Source organism: Hippopotamus amphibius, chromosome 10, assembly GCF_030028045.1.
Source record: "Hippopotamus amphibius kiboko isolate mHipAmp2 chromosome 10, mHipAmp2.hap2, whole genome shotgun sequence".
In the NCBI taxonomy this organism is placed as follows: Eukaryota; Metazoa; Chordata; class Mammalia; order Artiodactyla; family Hippopotamidae; genus Hippopotamus; species Hippopotamus amphibius.
In genome coordinates, this window is record NC_080195.1 from 17,244,051 (window position 1) to 17,264,240 (window position 20,190).

Here is a 20,190-nt window from a genome sequence, read left to right on the forward strand (position 1 = left end):
AAGAGGCATATTCAGAGATGAAGCAGAATCACCGAATTTTGCAGTTAGGAGAACCTTAGAGAGGAGAAAAATGAGACACACAGGCAGCAAGTGATACACTCAGATCACTCAGCCGCTAGTTAATGCAGACCTACCATGGAACCTAAGGCCAGCTGACTCAACAATGCTGTTTCTACCATTCTACCCAGTTAGGTTGCGTTTTTGGAAACATACCTATCACATAAGATAAAATGAGATTCCAGCCAGTGATGAAGGCCCACAGTTCTCCGACAGTAACGTACGTGTACAAATAGGCAGACCCAGTCTTGGGAACTCGGGCCCCAAATTCAGCATAGCAAAGACCTGCCATCACAGAAGCCAGCGCAGCGATGAGGAAGGAGACCACGATACTGGGGCCGGAATCCGCTTTGGCAACCTCCCCAGCGAGGACATAAACCCCAGCACCCAGAGTGCTTCCAACGCCCAGAGCAATGAGGTCCATGGTGGATAAGCAGCGGCACAGTTTGGTATCTTCTAGACTGTCCAGAGTGACGATTTTTCTCCGGATCAGACATCGTGCAAAAGACAGCGCTGCTCTGCAGGGAATCATTCTGAAGGCAACCTGAGGAAGGGAAGGGAGAGGGTTACAAGCTGATCTGGAACCATCTCCCCTCCAGTTACCTGCCTTCGCAGCTGTGGCACCTGATTGTTTTCACTGGTTGCTGAAGGTGTGGCCCGGAGCAATCAGAGGGTTGAATAAGGCAAAGCTGTGACTTTCTCAGAGCTCACTCTGATTTGGGGAGTAAAGGAATAGGAGCCTTGGGTGATTAAAAAGATTTGCCATTTTTGTTTGTTGCGGCAACTTTCTTTTTTTTTTTTTTTTGGCACACGGGCTTAGTTGCTCCTTGGCATGTGGGATCTTCCTGGAGCTGGAATCGAACCCGTGACTTCTGCATTGGCAGGCAGATTCTTAACCATTGCGCCACCTAGGAAGCCCACTGCAACTTTCTTAATAGATACATTTTATTTGAAAATGTAGTTAAAACACCTTGGGATAGAAACTTCTATAGATTGCTTTTTGGGTTTTGTTTTTTTTTTTTTTTGGTGGGGGGAGGAGGCACTCGGCATGTGGGATCCTAGTTCCCTGATCCGAGGTCAAACCTGCGTCCCCTGCACTGGAAACACGGAGTCCTAACCATTGGACCGCCAGAGGAGTCCCTGTTGCAATGTTTAACGCTATGCGAACAGAAACATATCCCAAGAGATGGCTCATTTGTCCTCGCAGCAGGCAAAGGGGTAAATCGCCTCATGTTTTTGGTTTTCTCTCTCTCGTTTCTTCTCTTCCTTCCTTCCTTCCTTCCTTTCAATTCGATGTTTTGGTTCTCTGGCCGTGAGGCGTGTGGGATTTAGCTCCTCCACCAGGGATCGAAACCCCACCGCCACCCCAACTGGAAGCCAAAGTCTCCACCACTGGACCATCAGGGAAGTCCCTCTCTCTCTCTTTTCTTCAGTCATTCCTCAAACTCATTTTTTTTAGGCCTTATTACATGCCAGGGATTGTGTTAAGATTATGTCTAGAATGGTGTAGAACATAGATATGGCCTCTAGCTTTACAGGATTTACAGTCTAGATATTGCCTAAAAGCAGGTAAAAATGCCATCATTATGTGGTCTACAGCTTTATCAAATATGTGTGAGCTCTGCTTTCATTCCCTTCTGTTTCATTTTAATGTGAGCCACCTTTTAGAATTAAAAAAATTCCCCCCAAAACATGCTTAAGAGTTTTCTAAATAAAACTGCTCTTCAGTTATGCTTTAAGTATGAATTTGTAATACAACACACATGCTTATTTGTATTTACTTGCAATTTCTAAACAAGTAAAGCTGAAGTCCGTGCCAAGCATACGTTCTTTTTTAAATGGAATGCATGAGGTAGATAGAAAGTCTCACTCCCCATACCTTATAGGCCCAAACAATCTAACAATGAAAAAAAGTGGTCAGGTTACAAAACAACGTATGGATTTAGTAAGGAAGAAAATACACATATTACAGTAAAAAGTCTGAAGCAAAATATACCAAAATATTAACAGTAATGATCTTTGGGTGGTAGGCTAACTTTTACTTCTATGTATTTCATATAATATGCATCATATTGCTAATATATGTTTCTAAGTTTATCTCCAATGAATATGTGCAACTTATGTGCCAAAGATATATAAAAATTAAAAGGCCCTGCATGGCCTTGCCTACAGAGACATGTAACTCAGCAGACAACTGAGGCATAGGGAATATAATAGTAATTCAGCTTCTCAGTCAAAATTAAATGTATTTAGCTTTTAGAAGTTCAGGGTCATGTTTACCATGATTGCACAATGAGCTACAGAGGTTGAATATTATCCCTTCAATCTCATTATATTCCTTACCAATAACCTAAACTCATGAGGTTACAGCTTGACATCTTCTCTGAAGAAGCAGAACTTCCTATCCTATGAAATAAGTCCGTGAACATTTCTCAACCTTAATCTCTATAAAACTATTATTAAAACTTATTTTATTTAAAAATAATAATATAATACATTTTCTATACTGAACCTCAATGACTTGTTGCTGGTAAGAGAAAAACATTTCTGGGCTATGAAGAGTCCAATTTCGTGCTGACCCTAGAACATAAAGCTGACTCACTCAACCTTACTCACACAGCAATATAAATGCAAGCCCTTGATGTTGAAAGCAGCTGATTCAGAGAATACAGAGAAAAATCCTGGAGAAAGATGAAAATGAGTGAACAGTTCCTCGAGGGTAAAAATAAACTTTTACACATTAGTATCTCTCACCACCTGATACAATGCCAAGCGTGGCACTTCACAAATACTTGTTGAACTTGTTGCAAATACAGATGACATCTCCGATTTTGCCAATATTTGCGCTTCCAAAGTCAAAATCTATCAAACATCCATAAATCAAATGTGTATCGATTTCTACCTTTACCTAGCCCTTAAATAGCTATTTCTCATATAACACATCTAGAAGATAAGGGAGAGAAGTGTTTTGCTTAAAAAAGAATCAAGTGAAAAGTTGGGGTTATACAAAGGCCAACTGAGGTGGGAGGAGGGGAACTGAAGGTATCTACTAAATGCTGACCTTCAGTACAATTTAAGCGTTTTTACACAACAGAGATGTGCAAAGATCAAGAATCAGGGATAAATGCCAACTGAAAAAATGCTCAGAAATGAAGACCCACTGCACGTCAGTAATGATTTAAGATCATGTGAAAATGGGGCATGTCATACACAGCTTTAGGGAACAACTGATACACAGAATGAGGCACACCTGTTAGTCATTAACTAAATAAAACACTCGATAAAGTGATTGATTAACCTCAAATGTTATGAATAAAAAATTCTGCAACTATTGCAAAGGAATCTGGAAGGAAGCAAGGAAAACAAAAAAGAAAGGAAAGTGATAGGATTGTGGGTCAGGTTTTATTCTTTTAATCCTTTTTTTTGGTAATATGGTCAACATGTTGTTTTTGAAATTTCTAAACATCCCCAAACACAAAATAGCATAAAAATAAAAAAGAATAAGCAAGCCAACCAATAAACAACCTTCTTTGAAATGCTAAAAACAGTGAAAACTTTTATTAGTAACGGTTACCCAAAATGAATAAGTAAGTGACCCTTATTGTCAATATAAAAGTGAATTTAATTCACACCAGACTACATGTGAAGCAGAACTGTTTACAGAAACATACAGCTTTAATCAGAGAAGATCTGATTGCTACTGCCTCTTTCCTATTAAAAATGGAAAGTATTTCATATTCAGTTTTTCTACGTTGCCCTGGGGAAATAAGACAAAGCTACCACTTGTCAAGCATTCATTTGCTTTTGAGTAACAGAGGTGCAGACGTCAGAAACTCTTCTCCGAATTGACAGGTTAGGCAATGTCCTTTGCAAACAGCCTTAACTACGCACAACTGATAAAATACTGATTGTGAAAGCTATGACAGAAAACCAACTTTGCAGAAATATAACAAGATGGGAAAAAGCAATGTAAAAACATACTGGGTAAGTTTAATGAATCGTTGTTAAATAAACATTAAATCCTAGTAGGTGTATCATATAGTGCTGAGTCAACAAAGAAAAAAGAATCCCATGCTTCTGTTAAATATGTTTCTGTGGAGATACACTGATATATGAAAGTAGAGTGGCAATAGGGGAATGAGAAAAAATAAGACATTTGTGTCTAATGTAATATAATTTGATATTTACTTTTTAAGAAGTTTAATAACTTTTCCTTTAATGCATTTTAAAAGATATGTTCCTTATGTAAAATGATTATGAAGACCTTATTCTCATTTCTAGAAGATTCTTTCACTGCTGGAAAAAATCCACTCATACTTATTCTTTGACACGTCTGCATTTACTATCCCTGCCTGGGCTCTGGTGTGTTGTCTCATCAACAAACAACTATGCAGGGAAAATATGCAGGGATTTTGAAGGTGATTCTATTTGGTCTGGAGGACACAGACTGTTTTTCCAAGAGCAGACAATGATCCAAACCACCATACCCACTGTCCGCTATTCCAACCATGACCAAGGACTGGTATTGAGTATGAAACCTACATAAATGTAATAAAGGACAATGAACTTAGGCTTTGGGAAGAGGCCCATGAAACTCATACCCTTGACCTGAACCTCAGAATATAAAAGCTCTAATCAACATCCCCATGAAGTCACAAATGATTCTGGTGATACTAGAAACAGATATGTATCTTTCTTCAATAAACAGTTATTTTACTAATTGCTAAGACAGTAGCCTCTCTACTCAGGAGTAAAATATGCACCTATTAGCTTAGATCTGAAAATGTAATTAGCCAACGGAAAGCCTAGGAGAGATCTGCAAAAGCTCAGGCAGCAGTAAAGTCTCTGAGTGGATTTAATGAGTCTGATGATACAGTCAGATCTTCCTGAGTCCCTTCCCCCAACCGCAACCCTAAGTATAACAATTTCAAGACATCTAACTCCCTGATGGAGCCCTTATTAATTCTTGCCAAAAAGTTAAATTCCTTCCTCAGCAACTCGGAATTATCTCCTTCTCAAACATCTTCAATCCAGGTTGTAAACCTGACCATGTAGAATTTTAGGTCCAATAAATCCCTAGCCTTGATAATATAGCAACATCATAGAGCAAACCTCTTTTCCACTAACCACAGAAATCTTGCGAAATCTGCTAATTACAGTCAAAAGTTGATCCTGGATTTTCACTTTGGTTCTAAAGCTTGATGTAGCATCTAGCTGCACAGAAACGAGTCTTCCCCTCCTCCCCTGAACAAAGGCTGAAATTTCAAACTTAATCCTCTGTATCAGTATCACAGGCCCTGACAATAAATCTTGCAGGAGAAAGTAGCTGTGGCAAGCTGGTGGGGTAGGCATTCGAACAAATCCTCAACGAATTAGCTCATCTGAATCATAAGCAAATTTTCCTTCCTCATTTGAGTTGCTACTTTCATGGTGAGATATCTGCACTTTCTGTTTTTGGCCTGATAGGGAAAAAAGAATTAAACCATGTAAGCCCGGGAAATTTGCCCCACTTCTGTGTGTGTGTGTGTGTGTGTTTTCTCTGAACTAGAGCTTTGGGGTTTGCAATCTCCAAACTCAATATCAATTACATTTCCATAACTTTAAAGTTCAAAAAATATTTTCAAATTTTACTGTAGGTTAAATAATTAAGTGAAAGGGGAGAAAAGGTTATGTACATAATACCATGGAATTATTGATTTTTCTTTCATTCTTCTTACTTTTAAGAGATTAATTTCTCATAAAATACACCAAAGGTACAAAGCAGGATGAAAGATAATCAGAAATGGTAACTGTTAACTTTGCTAGGTAAAAAACAAAAACAAACAACAAGAACAAACTTTTGCATTCAAACCTAAAACCTTTATTTCTCTGGAAAACAAAAATACCCTTTCACATACATGGTCCAGATCTTATCATTTCTTCAAATCAAAAGTTCTGAACAGTGTCTTCCTCTAAAGTCTTCTTCAGAGAAGTGAACGTAAATGCAGAAATAAGTAAAAGTGAGGGACACTATAAAGTCACCATCCTTGCAGCAATAATATTTATGTTTTCTCCCCTTTTATATCAAATTGGTACCACCAGGAAGTTAAACTATTTCAAAATTTCTGACTCAGAATCCAGACACAAACATGCATCTTTCTAAGGACATCCAAGAAGCAAACAGCTGATGGAGAATTCTAGTTTGTAAAAGCAGCTGGTGCTTCAAAACACGTCAATCCATTTAGCTTTATTAAAGGCCAAATTACAGGAATAAGGCATATCTAGCTGTCTTATTCAAACAGATGCAGAACAATTAAAACAATTATGTGTCCAACTTTTGTTTTTAGGGTTGGAGAAGAGGAGAAGTAAAAAAAAAAAAGAAAGAAAGAAAAGAAAAGAAAGAAAAGAAGAAACAGAGCCCCCAGCGGCTGGGTAACCAGAGTATCTGCCGAGTCAGCGCCCTGCTCACAGTCAAGGATCTTTGTGGCTTGCTTCAGGCCCAGGCAGACGCCCGTTCCCATTAAGGCCAAGCAATCTCAGGCTAATAAATCACTCCAAATGCCAGAGGGTACCACCTGTTCCCACTCCCCAAGCAGCCACTGAAGGAAGTATCCTCGGCTAAGCCTAGTCACCCTATACATGCCATTTCGAACATCAAGAGATGCCCTCTGCAAAGGTATTTCACACCCATCACTACTCTAGGAAGTGCTACGCTAATAAAAATGGCTAATGTTTGTTGAGCATTTACTGTGTGCTTACTAAGCCCCTTTAATTTATTCTTTCTTGAACCTTCACAATATCCCTGTGAGATCAGGACTCCCATAGTATCGATGAGGAAACTGAGGCAGACAGAGGTCAGACCATACCGCAGGTAGATGTGGAGCCGGGGATGAACCCAGCAGGTGTGACCTTTGATGCCCTTATTCACAGACACTGGGATGAGCTGTCATCTCGCCAGACAGCCTCATCATTGCCCACCTGCCCACACCTCCTTGGGAGAGAATCTGCTCTCCTCACAGAACAGTCCTCCCACCCCCCCCAAGCCACAGGTAACTGGACCACACCTGACTCTGGGTTAAATATCCAAAGGCCGGGTACATTCATTCAATATTCTTGAAAATCTGAATAACACGATCGAATGGGTCAGGCCCTCCTGTCCTTCCCGATGTTGGGGGTGTGCAGCCTCCGTATCCATTCAACAAACCTCCTGTGCACGTACTCTATCTTGAGTGACCTATGTTCCTCGAAACCAGAGGCAACTGACCAAAGTCAAGGTGGTATCAGTAGTGCTGGCTCCACCAACCTTACTCCTGATTTCAATCCTTCAAATCTCGTACTTCCTGCCATTTCTGTGAGTTTCCTGATAATCCCTCATCTTTCCTAGAGCAGGTGTCCTGATGTAATAACTTGAATTTGTTTAGCTACTTCTCCAATAAGGTACTCGTAGAGTTTACTATGCATTAGGCCTGTCCTTTACACACACCCACAGACATATATACCCTCTGTCTGAAAGAGGTGAGTTTACAAAATGTTGGGAAAAGCTATTCTTAGACATACATCCAACCTGGATTCCTAGTACCATTGTTTCTCCAATGCCCACTACTGAGCCAGGAACCTCCTCCACCTTGTCAAAGTCCCAGAAATAGCAAACAAGGGCTCTATAGCACTTATGAAAGATGTTTAAAACATTTTGTTCACCAATGAATTATAGTAGTAAACCAGTAGCAAAGCAATTATTCACCTAATGAAGGGAGGGGGAGTGAAGGAAGCACTGGAAATATTTTATCATGCTCCAGAGCATTTTTAAGAGTTTCCTGAGTCAGAGAAGCCTCCCAACACCCTTGCCTTAAGACCTTAATGTTAGTGTGTTATTTTTTGGTAAAAAAAAAAATGTAAATTTCCTAAAAGCACTTCTATTATTTTATTAGTTCCACAAATACTTCAATGCATACCACTAGGCACTGAAACAGCCATGAACAGGCTGCCAAAATTCCCGCCCTCACGGCACTTACCGTGGAGTGGGGGGTGCAGACAGCAGCCAGTTCACTTATCACGAAGCAAATGCTTCTGCACAAGGGCAGGGGACGGGGGCCACAAGGACCCCACTCAGACTCTGAATGGGGTCCAGGTGGTCAGGGGAGCTTTGCTGGAGAGAGCTATGTCTAAGCTGAGACCTTGGAAAGGGTGAGTTGGATGCAGCCATCTGAAGGTGCGGTGGAAAGGAGGCTGGGGTGGAGGAAGTAGTGGGGGTGATGAATGCTCTGGGCAGAGGGAACGGCACACGCAGAGGCGCAGAACGTAGCTTCCTACACACAGAGCTAGAGGGAAGCAGGGGTAAAGCAGAGGGGCCCTCGGGCCATGCAGCGAGCTTGGACTTGACCCTGAGGGCAGTGGGGAGTCACTGAAGACCTTTAAGCCAGATACACAAGTTTACAACTACTGTTGTGATTATGTTATGGGGAAGGGATGAGAAAGATCAAGACTGGAGTTGAGGAGAGGGGTAAACAGGCTACCAAGATAATCTAGGCACGAGGGTCTGTGACGGGTAAAAGCAGCAGCGTGAAGAGAAATGGACAGGCTACAGCGCCCTTCAGGAGGTGGAGGATATAGGAGTTGATGACTCTGTGGATCTGAAACCCAGAGCTGCTGGAGGGTTTGTGTGCCCTTCATTTAAATGAGGAATAAAAGAGAAGGAGATTCTTTTTGACCACTCTGATTTTAAGGAATGTGTAGAACTGCCATGTGGTCTCAGCAAAGCTCAGGAGAGCACAGAAGACAAGAGATCTGAGAACCAGCATAGAAATGATAATTAAATCAACAGTATCACCCACAGAGAGACTGTACTGGAGACAGGAAGAGAACAAACTATTGAATACCAAAGATCCGCACATTTAAGGAATGGGAAGAAGGAGCAGGAAGAGGAGGAGGTGGAGGTGGTGAGGAAGGAGAAAGAGGAAGAGGAGAAGAGGGAGGGGAAGGGGAAGAAAAAGAAGAAAAAGAACAACAACTACCACCACCACCACTACTGATCATGCAGGAGCTGGAAAGGAGAGGCAGAAGTGGTAGAAGAAACCAGAAGTTCCCACCCAAAAGAGGAGTGAGCTTTCAAGAAAGGAGTGGTCATCAGTGTCAGATGGTGCTTGAAATGAAGGGGAAAAGTATGATCTTGGGAATTCATGACAAAGAAGCCTTTGGTAACCTTGCCTGGTAAGGTTTCTGCAGGTAGTGGGGTATAAGCCAGGTTGCAGGGGCTGCAAAATGAGGAGCAATGAGGAAATGAAAGCAATAAGTTCAGGTGGCTTTTTCAAGCAAATGCCCTGAGGGGTCCATGGGACCAAGGAAGAGCGTTTTATACAGAAGGAACTTAATCTGTTTAGATACTGATGGGAAAATCCCAGGAGAGAAAGAGCTTAAAAATCCAGAAGGGAGAACACATAAAGCAATGTTTCTGAGATGGGGAAGACCGAGATCAGTCTGGGTTGAAAAGCTGCAATTATGTAGAAGGAGAAATGGCATCTCCACTTTAAGAGTCAAGAAGGAGAACAGGGCAGGACAGGGGCTAGGTAATGGACTGTTGAGCTCTTATTCTATTTGCAAGTTCCAAAAATCCACACCTTATATGACACATAGTTTACAGGTAACAATAAAAAGGGATGAGTGAATAATGTCAGAATGACTTCAGCATAACTTTATACAAGGACAGTTTTGTTTTCACCATTTAAAACTTGTACTCCCATTTTAAACACACAAAAATAAACACATAGTAACATTAAATATATGCTTCTACAACATAGCTAAAATTTCCATGTCAATCTCTTTGAACTGTCAGAAAATTAAACACAGGAATTTTTGGCATGAAGTTGTCACGAAACAAAGTATTCTAGATGAATGGGCTCTCAGGATTACTGATGTTTAAATCTGTACATCTTTGACTATTGCTGATCAAATCTTGCCGCAATTCAAAGATTCTCCTAAGTGCTACTGGATTTGATGGTGGCTGTCTGCTGTGGTACCAGGCATCCAAGTGGCTCATCTTTACAGGAAGGTGATTCATTCAGTATTACTTCTCAAAAAACTGTTTAATGAGACTAATAGAACTGTTTTAAAAACTAACAAATAAATACTCACTTTTATCTTAATTCCAATTTTAATCCACTGTCCACACAAATTAGAATCAACTCAAGGATGCCAAGGAAATCCAATGGCCTGGACAAAACCACACTCCAGTCCACAAAAAGCCATTGCTCAAGAAGTTTATTTTTACTTACTTCTGGATTAGTAGCTGAATTTCAGATTAAAGATGCTGGAAGTACATTCACGGACTAGGAAGTGTTGTTAAAGCACAAGAAAGCTCTTTTTGTCTGAAGGCAAAGAACTGAGAAGTCCTTTAGAACACTCTGATTTCTTCTAATCATCCTCTTTCCAGAGCCAAAGTATCCCTCTCAATTCACTTACCCTGCACCCTCCTCAAAAAGCTACCTAATTTAGTTGTTAGAATTCAGCCACTTTTGTTATAATGCTAGGCAAAATTCCTTCCATCAAACTGTGGCAGAAAAGGAATTCAACCGGAATTCACATTCGTTTTTAATTCAAGTTCAAGAAATTTGGATGGATACCATGTTGAGTATACTTATGGTTTATGGTTTTGCTGTAAAGTCATCTCTTGAAAAATTGTTGTTTTTGAAACTACATTTTCAGTTTTGAAAGCATGTTTTGATTTGGTGCTTCTCAAAATACAGAAACAATGTATCACCAGAGATTTTTATCATTAGCATCTTGGCAGATTGTTGAAACACTGTTATTGGCTGAGAGGTTTGGAAGTTCATGTTGGCTTCAAATAAATCAGAACAACACATTTCTATTATGTGCTCAGAGAAAGTAATTACAACAGTGCCAGCTCTTCATCATGATTCACAGCCTCTCAGATTTAAGTTTAGAATATGCAAACTAAGAAGAATTTTAAAAATTAAAATAACTTGAAACGGTGAGATCCTTAAAACTGAAGTCATTTTGAAATTGACAATTTATACAATCAGCCATTTCTTAAAATCAGTTATTCAAAACTTCAATTTTTCTTCTTTCACTTTATTTGAAAAAACACTTTTGGTGGGTAGGAGGGATAAATTAGGAGTTTGAGATTAACAGATACACACTACTATGTATAAAACAGATAAACAAGGATCTACTATGTAGGGCAGGGAACTGTATTCAATATCTTATAATAACCTATTATGGAAAAAAATCTTTAAAAAATACATGTAACTTAACATATAACTGAATCACTTTGCTGTTCACCTGAGACTACCACAATATTGTAAATCAACTACACTTCAATAAAAATTTTTTAAAAACATACAAATAATTTCTTGGAAAAAGATACTGAGTTTTGTATAAATATTTAATAACAACGTAAGTTATTTCCATAATAAACAGTAACAAATCCTTCAAATAATCATATTAATTTGCAAATTCTTAGAAGTTCCTGGAAACTTCTCTCTTGAGTTTTAATTTTGAATAGCAATAGCTTAAGTTACCATATAATTTAAAATTCAAATTATCTCATAATCTCAAAAACTCTATTTGGTAATCATTGATCAATAAGAGTTTTCTAAGCAAACAAACTATTTAAATAATGTGTGAAGAGTAGGCACTACAAGGAATAGGATTTATAAAAGCTAAAGTATAAAACATTGTAAAACCTGCTGCTATTTAAGCAGAAATTTAAAATACGTATACACATCAAAGCAAGATCCTTTTTGACCCACCTCCTAGAATCATGGAAATAAAATCAAGAATAAACAAATGGAACCTCATGAAACTTAAAAGCTTTTGCACAGTGAAAGAAACCATAAAAAAGACTAAAAGGCAACCCTCAGAATGGGAAAAAATAGTTGCCTATGAAACAACAGACAAAGGATTAACCTCCAAAATATACAAGCAGCTCATGAAGCTTAATACCAAAAAAGCAAATAACCCAATCCACAAATGGGCAGAAGACCTAAATAGACATTTCTCCAAAGAAGACATACAGATGGCCAACAAACACGTGAAAAGATGCTCAACATCACTAATCATCAGAGAAATGCAAGTCAAAGCCACAATGAGGTCTCACCTCACACCAGTCAGAATGGCCATCATCACAAAATCTGGAAACAACAAATGTTGGAGAGGGTGTGGAGAAAAGGGAACTCTCCTGCACTGTTGGTGGGACTGTAAGTTGGTACAGCCACTATGGAAAACAGTTTGGAGGTTCCTTAAAAAACTACAAATAGAACTACCATATGATCCAGTAATCCCACTACTGGGCATATACCCAAAGAAAACCATAATCCCAAAAGAAACTTGTACCATAATGTTTATTGCAGCACTATTTACAATAGCCAGGACATGGAAGCAACCGAAATGCCCTTCAACAGATGAATGGATACAGAAGATGTGGCATATATACACAATGGAATATTACTCAGCTATAAAAAGGGATGAGATGGAGCTATATGTAATGAGGTGGATAGAACTACAATCTGTCATACAGAGTGAAGTAAGTCAGAAAGAGAAGGACAAATATTGTATGCTAACTCACATATACGGAATCTAAAAACGGTACTGATGAACTCAGTGACAAGAACAAGGATGCAGATACAGAGAATGGACTGGAGAACTCGAGGTATGGGAGGGGGCGGGGGGTGAAGGGGAAACTGAGACGAAGCGAGAGAGTAGCACAGACATATATATACTACCAACTGTAAAATAGATAGTCAGTGGGAAGTTGTTGTATAACAAAGGGAGTCCAACTCGAGGATGGAAGATGCCTTAGAGGACTGGGGCGGGGAGGGTGGGGGGGACTCGAGGGGGGGGAGTCAAGGAAGGGAGGGAATATGGGGATATGTGTATAAAAACAGATGATTGAACTTGGTGTACCCCCCAAAAAATAATAAAAAAAATTAAAAAAAAATACGTATACACATATAAACTACGATTTAACAAGTTGCTCAATTTTCTTTTTTTTCTTTAAAGAAAAAGGAAAAAATATTTTTTCCTTGTGATAACTCTTAGGATTTACTCTCTTAACAACTTTCAGATATTAATCATGTTGTACATTACATCCCTAGTACTCATTTAAAACATTCCTCTTTAATCTTTTTGTCACTCAAAAATAAAACTATATCTTGGCCTTCTCACCTCTGAAACCTCTCTAACGGCTCTGTACTACAATCTGGCAATGGTGCACCTGAAGTATTAAAATAAGAAGAATGCAACAAGAAGAAAAATAAACAAGCACCCTTCAACCTCACATTCCTGCTGCTTCTTTGCAAAGCAAAGAGCTGTTTCATCTGAACTTCAGAGTATTCTGCACCAAGATGCAGAGAGGGAAGTATCCAATGTGCAGCTCCAATTCCTGTTATGTCTGGGAAACCAGCACTGTTATCTCCCAACCCTGACATGAAATGAAACCATGCCGTGCAGAGACCTGTGGATGAATTATTCTGGTCAAACAGAGTTTAGTGTCCATAATTTTAAAATATGCTTGGAAATATTTATAAATATCAGCACACTCCTAAGTAACAGAGAATTATGAAATATGCAGAATGAGCTGAATTTTAATGCTTCGAAGCTATTGTATCCAATCTATCGTATCTAATCGGCCTCCTGCCAGCTCCTCCAACTCAAACACTCCAGCCTAGGTTTCAAAATCACCCCTCTGTCATCTGACCTCAGCCCACCTTCCTAGCTTTATCCCTTGCTATCCTCCACATGAATATTATAATCCAATTTGTCCACCGACTGCCCCTAGAATACTGCCCTGTTGTCCACACATAGGTTACAAGATTTATTCACCTGTCTGTTTCTGGTCGCCCCCTTGTCCTCTAGGGAGGGTTCAGTTCCCAGGCCTTCTGAGCTACTGCAGAGACAGCAGGAAGGTTCTTTCTTGCCTGTCTGCCAGCTCCTGAGCTTTCCTTTTGACTCAAGGAAGAAAAAACCCACCATGCACTTAGCAAATTAAAAAAGCCAAGAAACAGGCTGATTTATATAATAAAGGGCTGGGGTAAAAGAGGAGCCTACAGCCCAGAGAGACGCCCCTTCGCAGAGAGAAGTGGGGAGGAGAGGAAAGGGAGATTTTGAGAAGTGCTGATGTGAAACATTAGTTGGATATCCTTCAAGAGATTCAAGTGAATGTGGAAATTCCTTTCAAATATACTTTTGGCAGCTGGTCAGAGTTTCTTTGAATATGAGCCCCCCCCCCGCCAAAAGAGACTGGGTCCCCTGGCACTTGCGCAGGATGGACACTTGTTTATGCTGTGTGTCTTCCTGCTCCCTCTCCACTGCTCGTTTGGTATAAAACAAAATGCACACATGTACATAACGTCACTTCGAAATAAGATTTTTTTGGCTTAACATAAATGACTGGCAATTGATCCCTAGAAACAAGTTTCATAGAACAAGTCAAGGAAAGGCAGCTGGGAGAACGTCGGGAAGAGGAATGAGGTTAAGGATAATTGTTGCAATTACAGCAGAGGGTCAGGAAAGACAAAGGCATCTAAATAACTCTGCAAAGTTTTCTTTAGCTGAGATGTAACTGACCTATAACACTGTATTACAAAGATATTTTAAATGAATTCAGTTACTCAGTAATCTCTCAATGACATTTAATTTTAAAGCCCTTTTAATGCTCTTACTTTTTAATTACAAAGTACGAGGAAATGTATTTTAGAAATCTTAACATCACATTTGAACCCCTAGTGTGGTTCACTGGGTTTCCTTTTAATGTCCTCAGAACTCCTGGTCTCTCAGTGCCTCCTGGCTTCCTGCACAGGGGACCTTAGAGGAAAACACTCCCCACCTCAGGTTCACTGCAGCATCCCCTGCATCGCGGACCGGTGGCCATTTCCGTGGGTAAATAATTCTCAAGGCACCTGCTCTCAACTTGTGTAGCTCCCACTGCTAGAAGACCTTTCTTTTACAGAGCCCTCCTATGACTCCTACCCATTGACCTAATTCTGTCCTAGGAATAAAGGCAGAAAGTCTTCTCATTCAAACAATTCCAAATGCTATCATCCCAACATTTCTCTCCATGCAAATACATTAAAGTATAACACCCACATTGATAAACACTAACTTAAAACATGACACTCCCAAGACAAAGCATTCCACATGTGCTCAAGCAAGTATAGAGTCTAATTTATTAACTTCCTGCATTCTATATACTTCTATTCTTATTTTTGTTTTGTTTTTGTTAGTCACCTCAAACCATGGCAACACAGTGGGCAGAGCTCCTCAGGGTCTGGCGCCTTGCTATCTCCTCAGCACATCTCCTACCTCCTCCTCATACCTTTGCGCTACGCTGGGTTTCCTTTTAATGTCTTCAGGACCCTGAGCCTCTCACCGCCTCCAGGCTTTCTGCATAGCTGTTTCTTCTTTCTGGAAAGTTACTCTTTCCCCTCTTTGCCTGGAGAGCTCCCAATCCTCCCTGACACCCTCCCCCAAGCTAAATTAGGTCACACTATTGCTTGTGTTCACAGCACTCTGTATCTTTACAGCGCTTTTCCTTTATTATAATCGTACTCAACGACTTGGATGAACATGTTTTACTCCTTGTTATGCGTTGAACTGTGCTCAACCTTTTAAAAGAAAGAGATATGTTGAAGTCCTAAACCTGGTACCTTATTTGGTGACTTTATTTGGAAACAGGGTCTTTACTGGTGTTATCAGTTTAAGATGAGGTCATTAGAGTAAGTCTTAATCCAGTATGACCGGTGTCCTTATAAGATGAGGATAATGCCATGTGAAGGCACAGACACACGAGCAGGAATGCCATGTGGTGACAGAGGCAGAGACTGGAGTGACATAGTTTTAAGCCAAGAAACACCTAAGACTGATGGTCAGCACCAGCAGCCAGAGGAGGCAAGGAAGGATTCTTCCTTCCAGGTTTCAGAGGAGCATGGCCCTGCCGCCACCTTGACTCAGGTCTTCTAATTTCCAGAACTACGAGACAATACATTTTTTATTGTTGTTGTTTTAAGCCACCCAGTTTGTGGTGCTTTTTTTATGGAAACCCTCAGAAACGAACACACTCCTTCACACGAGGTTTCTGGAAAGCAAGGCCTATATGTTACTCATTTGCTACATTCCCAGTGTACTCATAGTGACTGAAGTACAGAGAGGAGTGCCGTGCACATTTGTTCAGTGAATGAATGACTCATACCTGGTTGGTCTGTAGTTAATTAAAGCCTTGAGCTCTTTTTTTCTCAAAGACATCAACATAGACGGGTCTTCTTGATTCCATGTTATTTCACTGGTTATTTTCAAATCTAAATTCAGAATTTTAAGTTTCATATTATTTGCGATTATGTGTAACATAAATCTATCCATCAGTGTATTAAGCATCTTACCTATCTTTTGGTTGTGCTCAGTCTTAGTTGCAGCAGATGGGCTCCTTAGCTGCAGCTTGCTGGCGCCTTACTTGTGGCATGCAAACTCTTAGTTGCAGCATGCATGTGGGATCTAGTTCCCTGACCAGGGATTGAAGCCGGGCCCCCTGCATTGGGAGTGTGGAATATTAACCACTGTGCCACCAAGGAAGTCCCTAGCATCTTACCTATCTTTATGTCACTGAAAATTTAACAAGCATGGCTTCTATCTTAATCCAAATAAATGATAAAAACGTGATAGGGCGAAGGACAAAGTACCATGGCACGCCACGAAGAATGTGCCTCCAAGCTGGTATCGACCCATTAATCAACACTCTGAGTATATCGTGCAAACAATTAGAGATCCACATCTCTCTCTCACTTATCCCAAGGTTATCACAACACACGGTATTAAATGCTTTGCCAAAATGCTAATTATTATGTTCAAACTTTTGAAATCCACCTGATAACTATGTAAAAAGAGGGTATGGAATTTGTTAGGCATAACTGTTCTTGATGAACTCATGATGCCTTTTGGGGATTGGTCACTTCTTTTCCAACCCACACCACACAGTCCTAGAATTTTGCTGGCGAACTGTATCCAGCTCCCTGATCTGTGGTTTCGAGGATCTACACGGACCTCCGTTTTAAAGACAAGGGTTACTGCCTCTTTCTTGCTGCTCCCTTTCTTGTACTTCAGGGCACCTCCAAATGACAGATGGTCCCTCCACACTCATATCTCCAAATTATTTTAATATCACGGGATGTAATTCATCCAGGCCTGAAACTGTGAGCTACTTTAAAGCAGCTGCGTTCTCTCTCACCAATTTGGGCCTCAGCTTCCATTTCAATTGTTTGTTATATTCTTCTGGTCAGAGAGCCACCCTTCTCCTAGAGACAAGGGCTCTGCCTTCCCTCAGTCATCTATTGCTACCACTCTCAGGTCCTTTTTCTCCTTCCTGATTAAATATTTCATAAACATTCAACTCAACGTTCCTTTCTTCTTTTTCACAGATTCATGCTTTATTCTTCCATCTTTGAAGTCTGAGTCCCTCACATGAATTCCTGTAACAGTCACAATGAACCTTTCTGGTGTGTGCCCTTCTCGTGCCTCACTCTGAGCATTCATTATCTGATTAGGATTTTGTTTGCACAGTCGTGCCTTGGTATCTGCGCGGGGGCGGGGTGGGGAGGCCTAGCTCCAGGACAGGCCACAGTTACCCAAATGCCCTGCTGCGCAAGTCCCATAATCCACCCTACCTATTCACAGTTTCCATATACGCGGGTTGCACATCCTGGGGTACAGAGGGCCAACTTTGTCTTTTCTTCTCTTCAAATATTACTACCTTCTAGGGTTACAAACAGTCCGTGAAATTATATCCATATTTTCTCTGAGCATTTAAAAGTCTGACTTTTAAAAATCTAGAGTATGTAGACTGAGTCTGCTAGATGGTCATCAGAGAACATTCTAAGGTTTAAACAAATGATTTCCTTGTCACCAAGAGACACACATTTTGTGAATATTACCAAAAAGTAGAGCCTCCCTAGTTCATTTATCTTATGTCAACAAAGACCAAGTTTGTTTAAGAATCTTTCACAGGAAGGTTTCAACAAATCCCGCTTGCGGGAAGGTCGCTGTTTGCAAGCAGCAAAACAATGTTTCATCATCTACAGCCCTCGCACCCTCCAGTTGCTTACCGTACTCTGAGCGCGAACTCACGCACACCCAACCACTAACAGAGCACGCAGAACACAGGATGCCACCGTGAACATTTAAAGGTAAGCAGCTCATTGTCGAAATAAAACCCTGGCAAACGCACCCTTCTGGATTAACACCTGTGCCTCCCTCAGGACTTGCCCCTCCTACCGTTCTCCAAACCCGTATCTGTGCAGTGTCCTGTTTCTAGGACAGCTTTCTGGGAGTGTTAAGATAATTTACTGAGGAATCAGAAGAAAATGCAGCAAATACTAATAATTACAACTATGATTTTTTGGCCACTCTCTTGTTTCATATTTCAGAGCTTGTTTGTTTTTTTAAAGACTTCTAAATACTTTCTTTTTCTTCAAATAGAGAAATGCTTATAACCAAAATATTATTTCTAATGGGAAAGAACAAGGGCCTAGCACATTTAAGACACCCAGTGAAGGATATTATTCAACTTGAAAAGTCAAGGCAAACTTCTCTGGTGGGCTGAAAGGATAATAACACAAATGTAGCAAAAGTATGGGGAAAATACATGGAAATGTGGTTCCATGTTAGATTACAACTTTATCTAGGTGCAGGGATAGAGTCTAGTTCTGTGTCATCTTTGACTCTTGTCCCAATCAATAATTTTTGGTAATTTCTCCACTTCCAGTAGTTCAGGTGCTTTCACTATACACAGCCCAATAAGCACAGGGCAACTAACCATGTATGCTAAGAACGTGTTCCTAGTGGCATATTGTGGCTCTGTGTTTTTCCCCGCTACAAACAAAGTAGAAAAAAAAAAGTCAGGATTAGGTGCAAAAAGTCACAACTATGTACATAAATGATAAACAATTCAGCCAAATATTGTACTCATTCCTGAAGCGGGGATTGAAGGGGGAGGGACAGACAGAACACTTTCCATTTGCCCTTTTCAATGGCAATAACCACAAAACAACAACAAGGATCCCACCCTTCCAGGCATCAGACAGAAACTTGATTCTTTTTGCCCTCATGTAAAATTAAACACTTCAAAAATTCTAATAAGAATCAAGTGTAATGAAAATATTATCATCCACACTCATTTGATCCTATAGCTAAGTGACAAAAGCAGACTCCTAAAAGCCGCCCAGAGAGAAGAGCTTGGGGTTTTAGAGGCAGGTGGACCAGTGTTTACCCCTCAGCCCTCATCTCCTCTCATAAGGTAAAATGAAGATACTCTCATAAGGTGGTTTTGAGGGTCTGATGAGATAATGCATGTGAAGTGCCCACTGCAGAGCAGGCACTTGGTAGATGGCAGAGGCTGTTGCTAATTTATTATTATAATATAAATGAAGGACCCAAAGACATGTGTTTGGCATTCATGTCTTGGAACACCAAAGATAATGCATTTATGAAAGCCACTTACTTTTATTTTAAAATATTTGTAGGTGCACAGAAATTAAGATTTAGAACGAAGCTGATTGCCAGTCCAGTGTTCTAGAGTTAAAGGAGAAAACTGAGGCCCAGGGACTTTTTCTGGGCACACAGATAGCTAAGGGGACTGGTTCAGGCCTCCTCATTCCACTCAACCTCTAGGACAGGACAAAGGAAGTTAAAGTAGCCTAGGTCAGTAGCAGTTTTATGCACCTAATCAAATAGTCTCCTAGCTTATTTGTATATACAAATGCAAATCATTTTCAGAGGAAAGCCCACTCGATCTGGGTCTTCAGGATTCTCACAGATTAAATTCAACATAATATGGGTTCATGATCAAAAATTTCCCAACACACACGATAAAATAAACCACTACTTTTAACAGTTAATGAAAACAACCAGTAGAGTTTGAACCCCCTATGTCTTCAGATACTGGAAAGACCAGACAAGTATATGGAATAACTATGTAGAAAAAGTTTAAAAAATTAAAAGATTATTAAATTTTTTAAATGAATCAAAACAAGAGACTACCAAAATAAAAAGGCAGATTTTTTTTTGAAAGAACTACATAAAACTTACAGAAATAAAAATGTAATCTTAGAAATTAAAAACAGTGCATGAGTTAAACAGCACATGAGACGCAGCGAA

General features: G+C 40.0%; 1 protein-coding gene across 5 annotated transcripts in view; it reads right to left on the reverse strand.

The window, feature by feature from the left end:
- The window catches only part of SLC7A2 (solute carrier family 7 member 2), a 65,293-nt gene that overhangs the window by 23,318 nt on the left and 21,785 nt on the right, over nt 1-20,190 (reverse strand). For all 5 annotated transcript variants that reach the window (XM_057696622.1, XM_057696619.1, XM_057696621.1 and 2 more), the window contains one exon: nt 214-601. In XM_057696622.1, coding sequence (XP_057552605.1) covers nt 214-589 — 376 coding nt within the window. In that variant the 5' untranslated portion in view covers nt 590-601. The remainder of the gene's footprint in view (nt 1-213; nt 602-20,190) is intronic.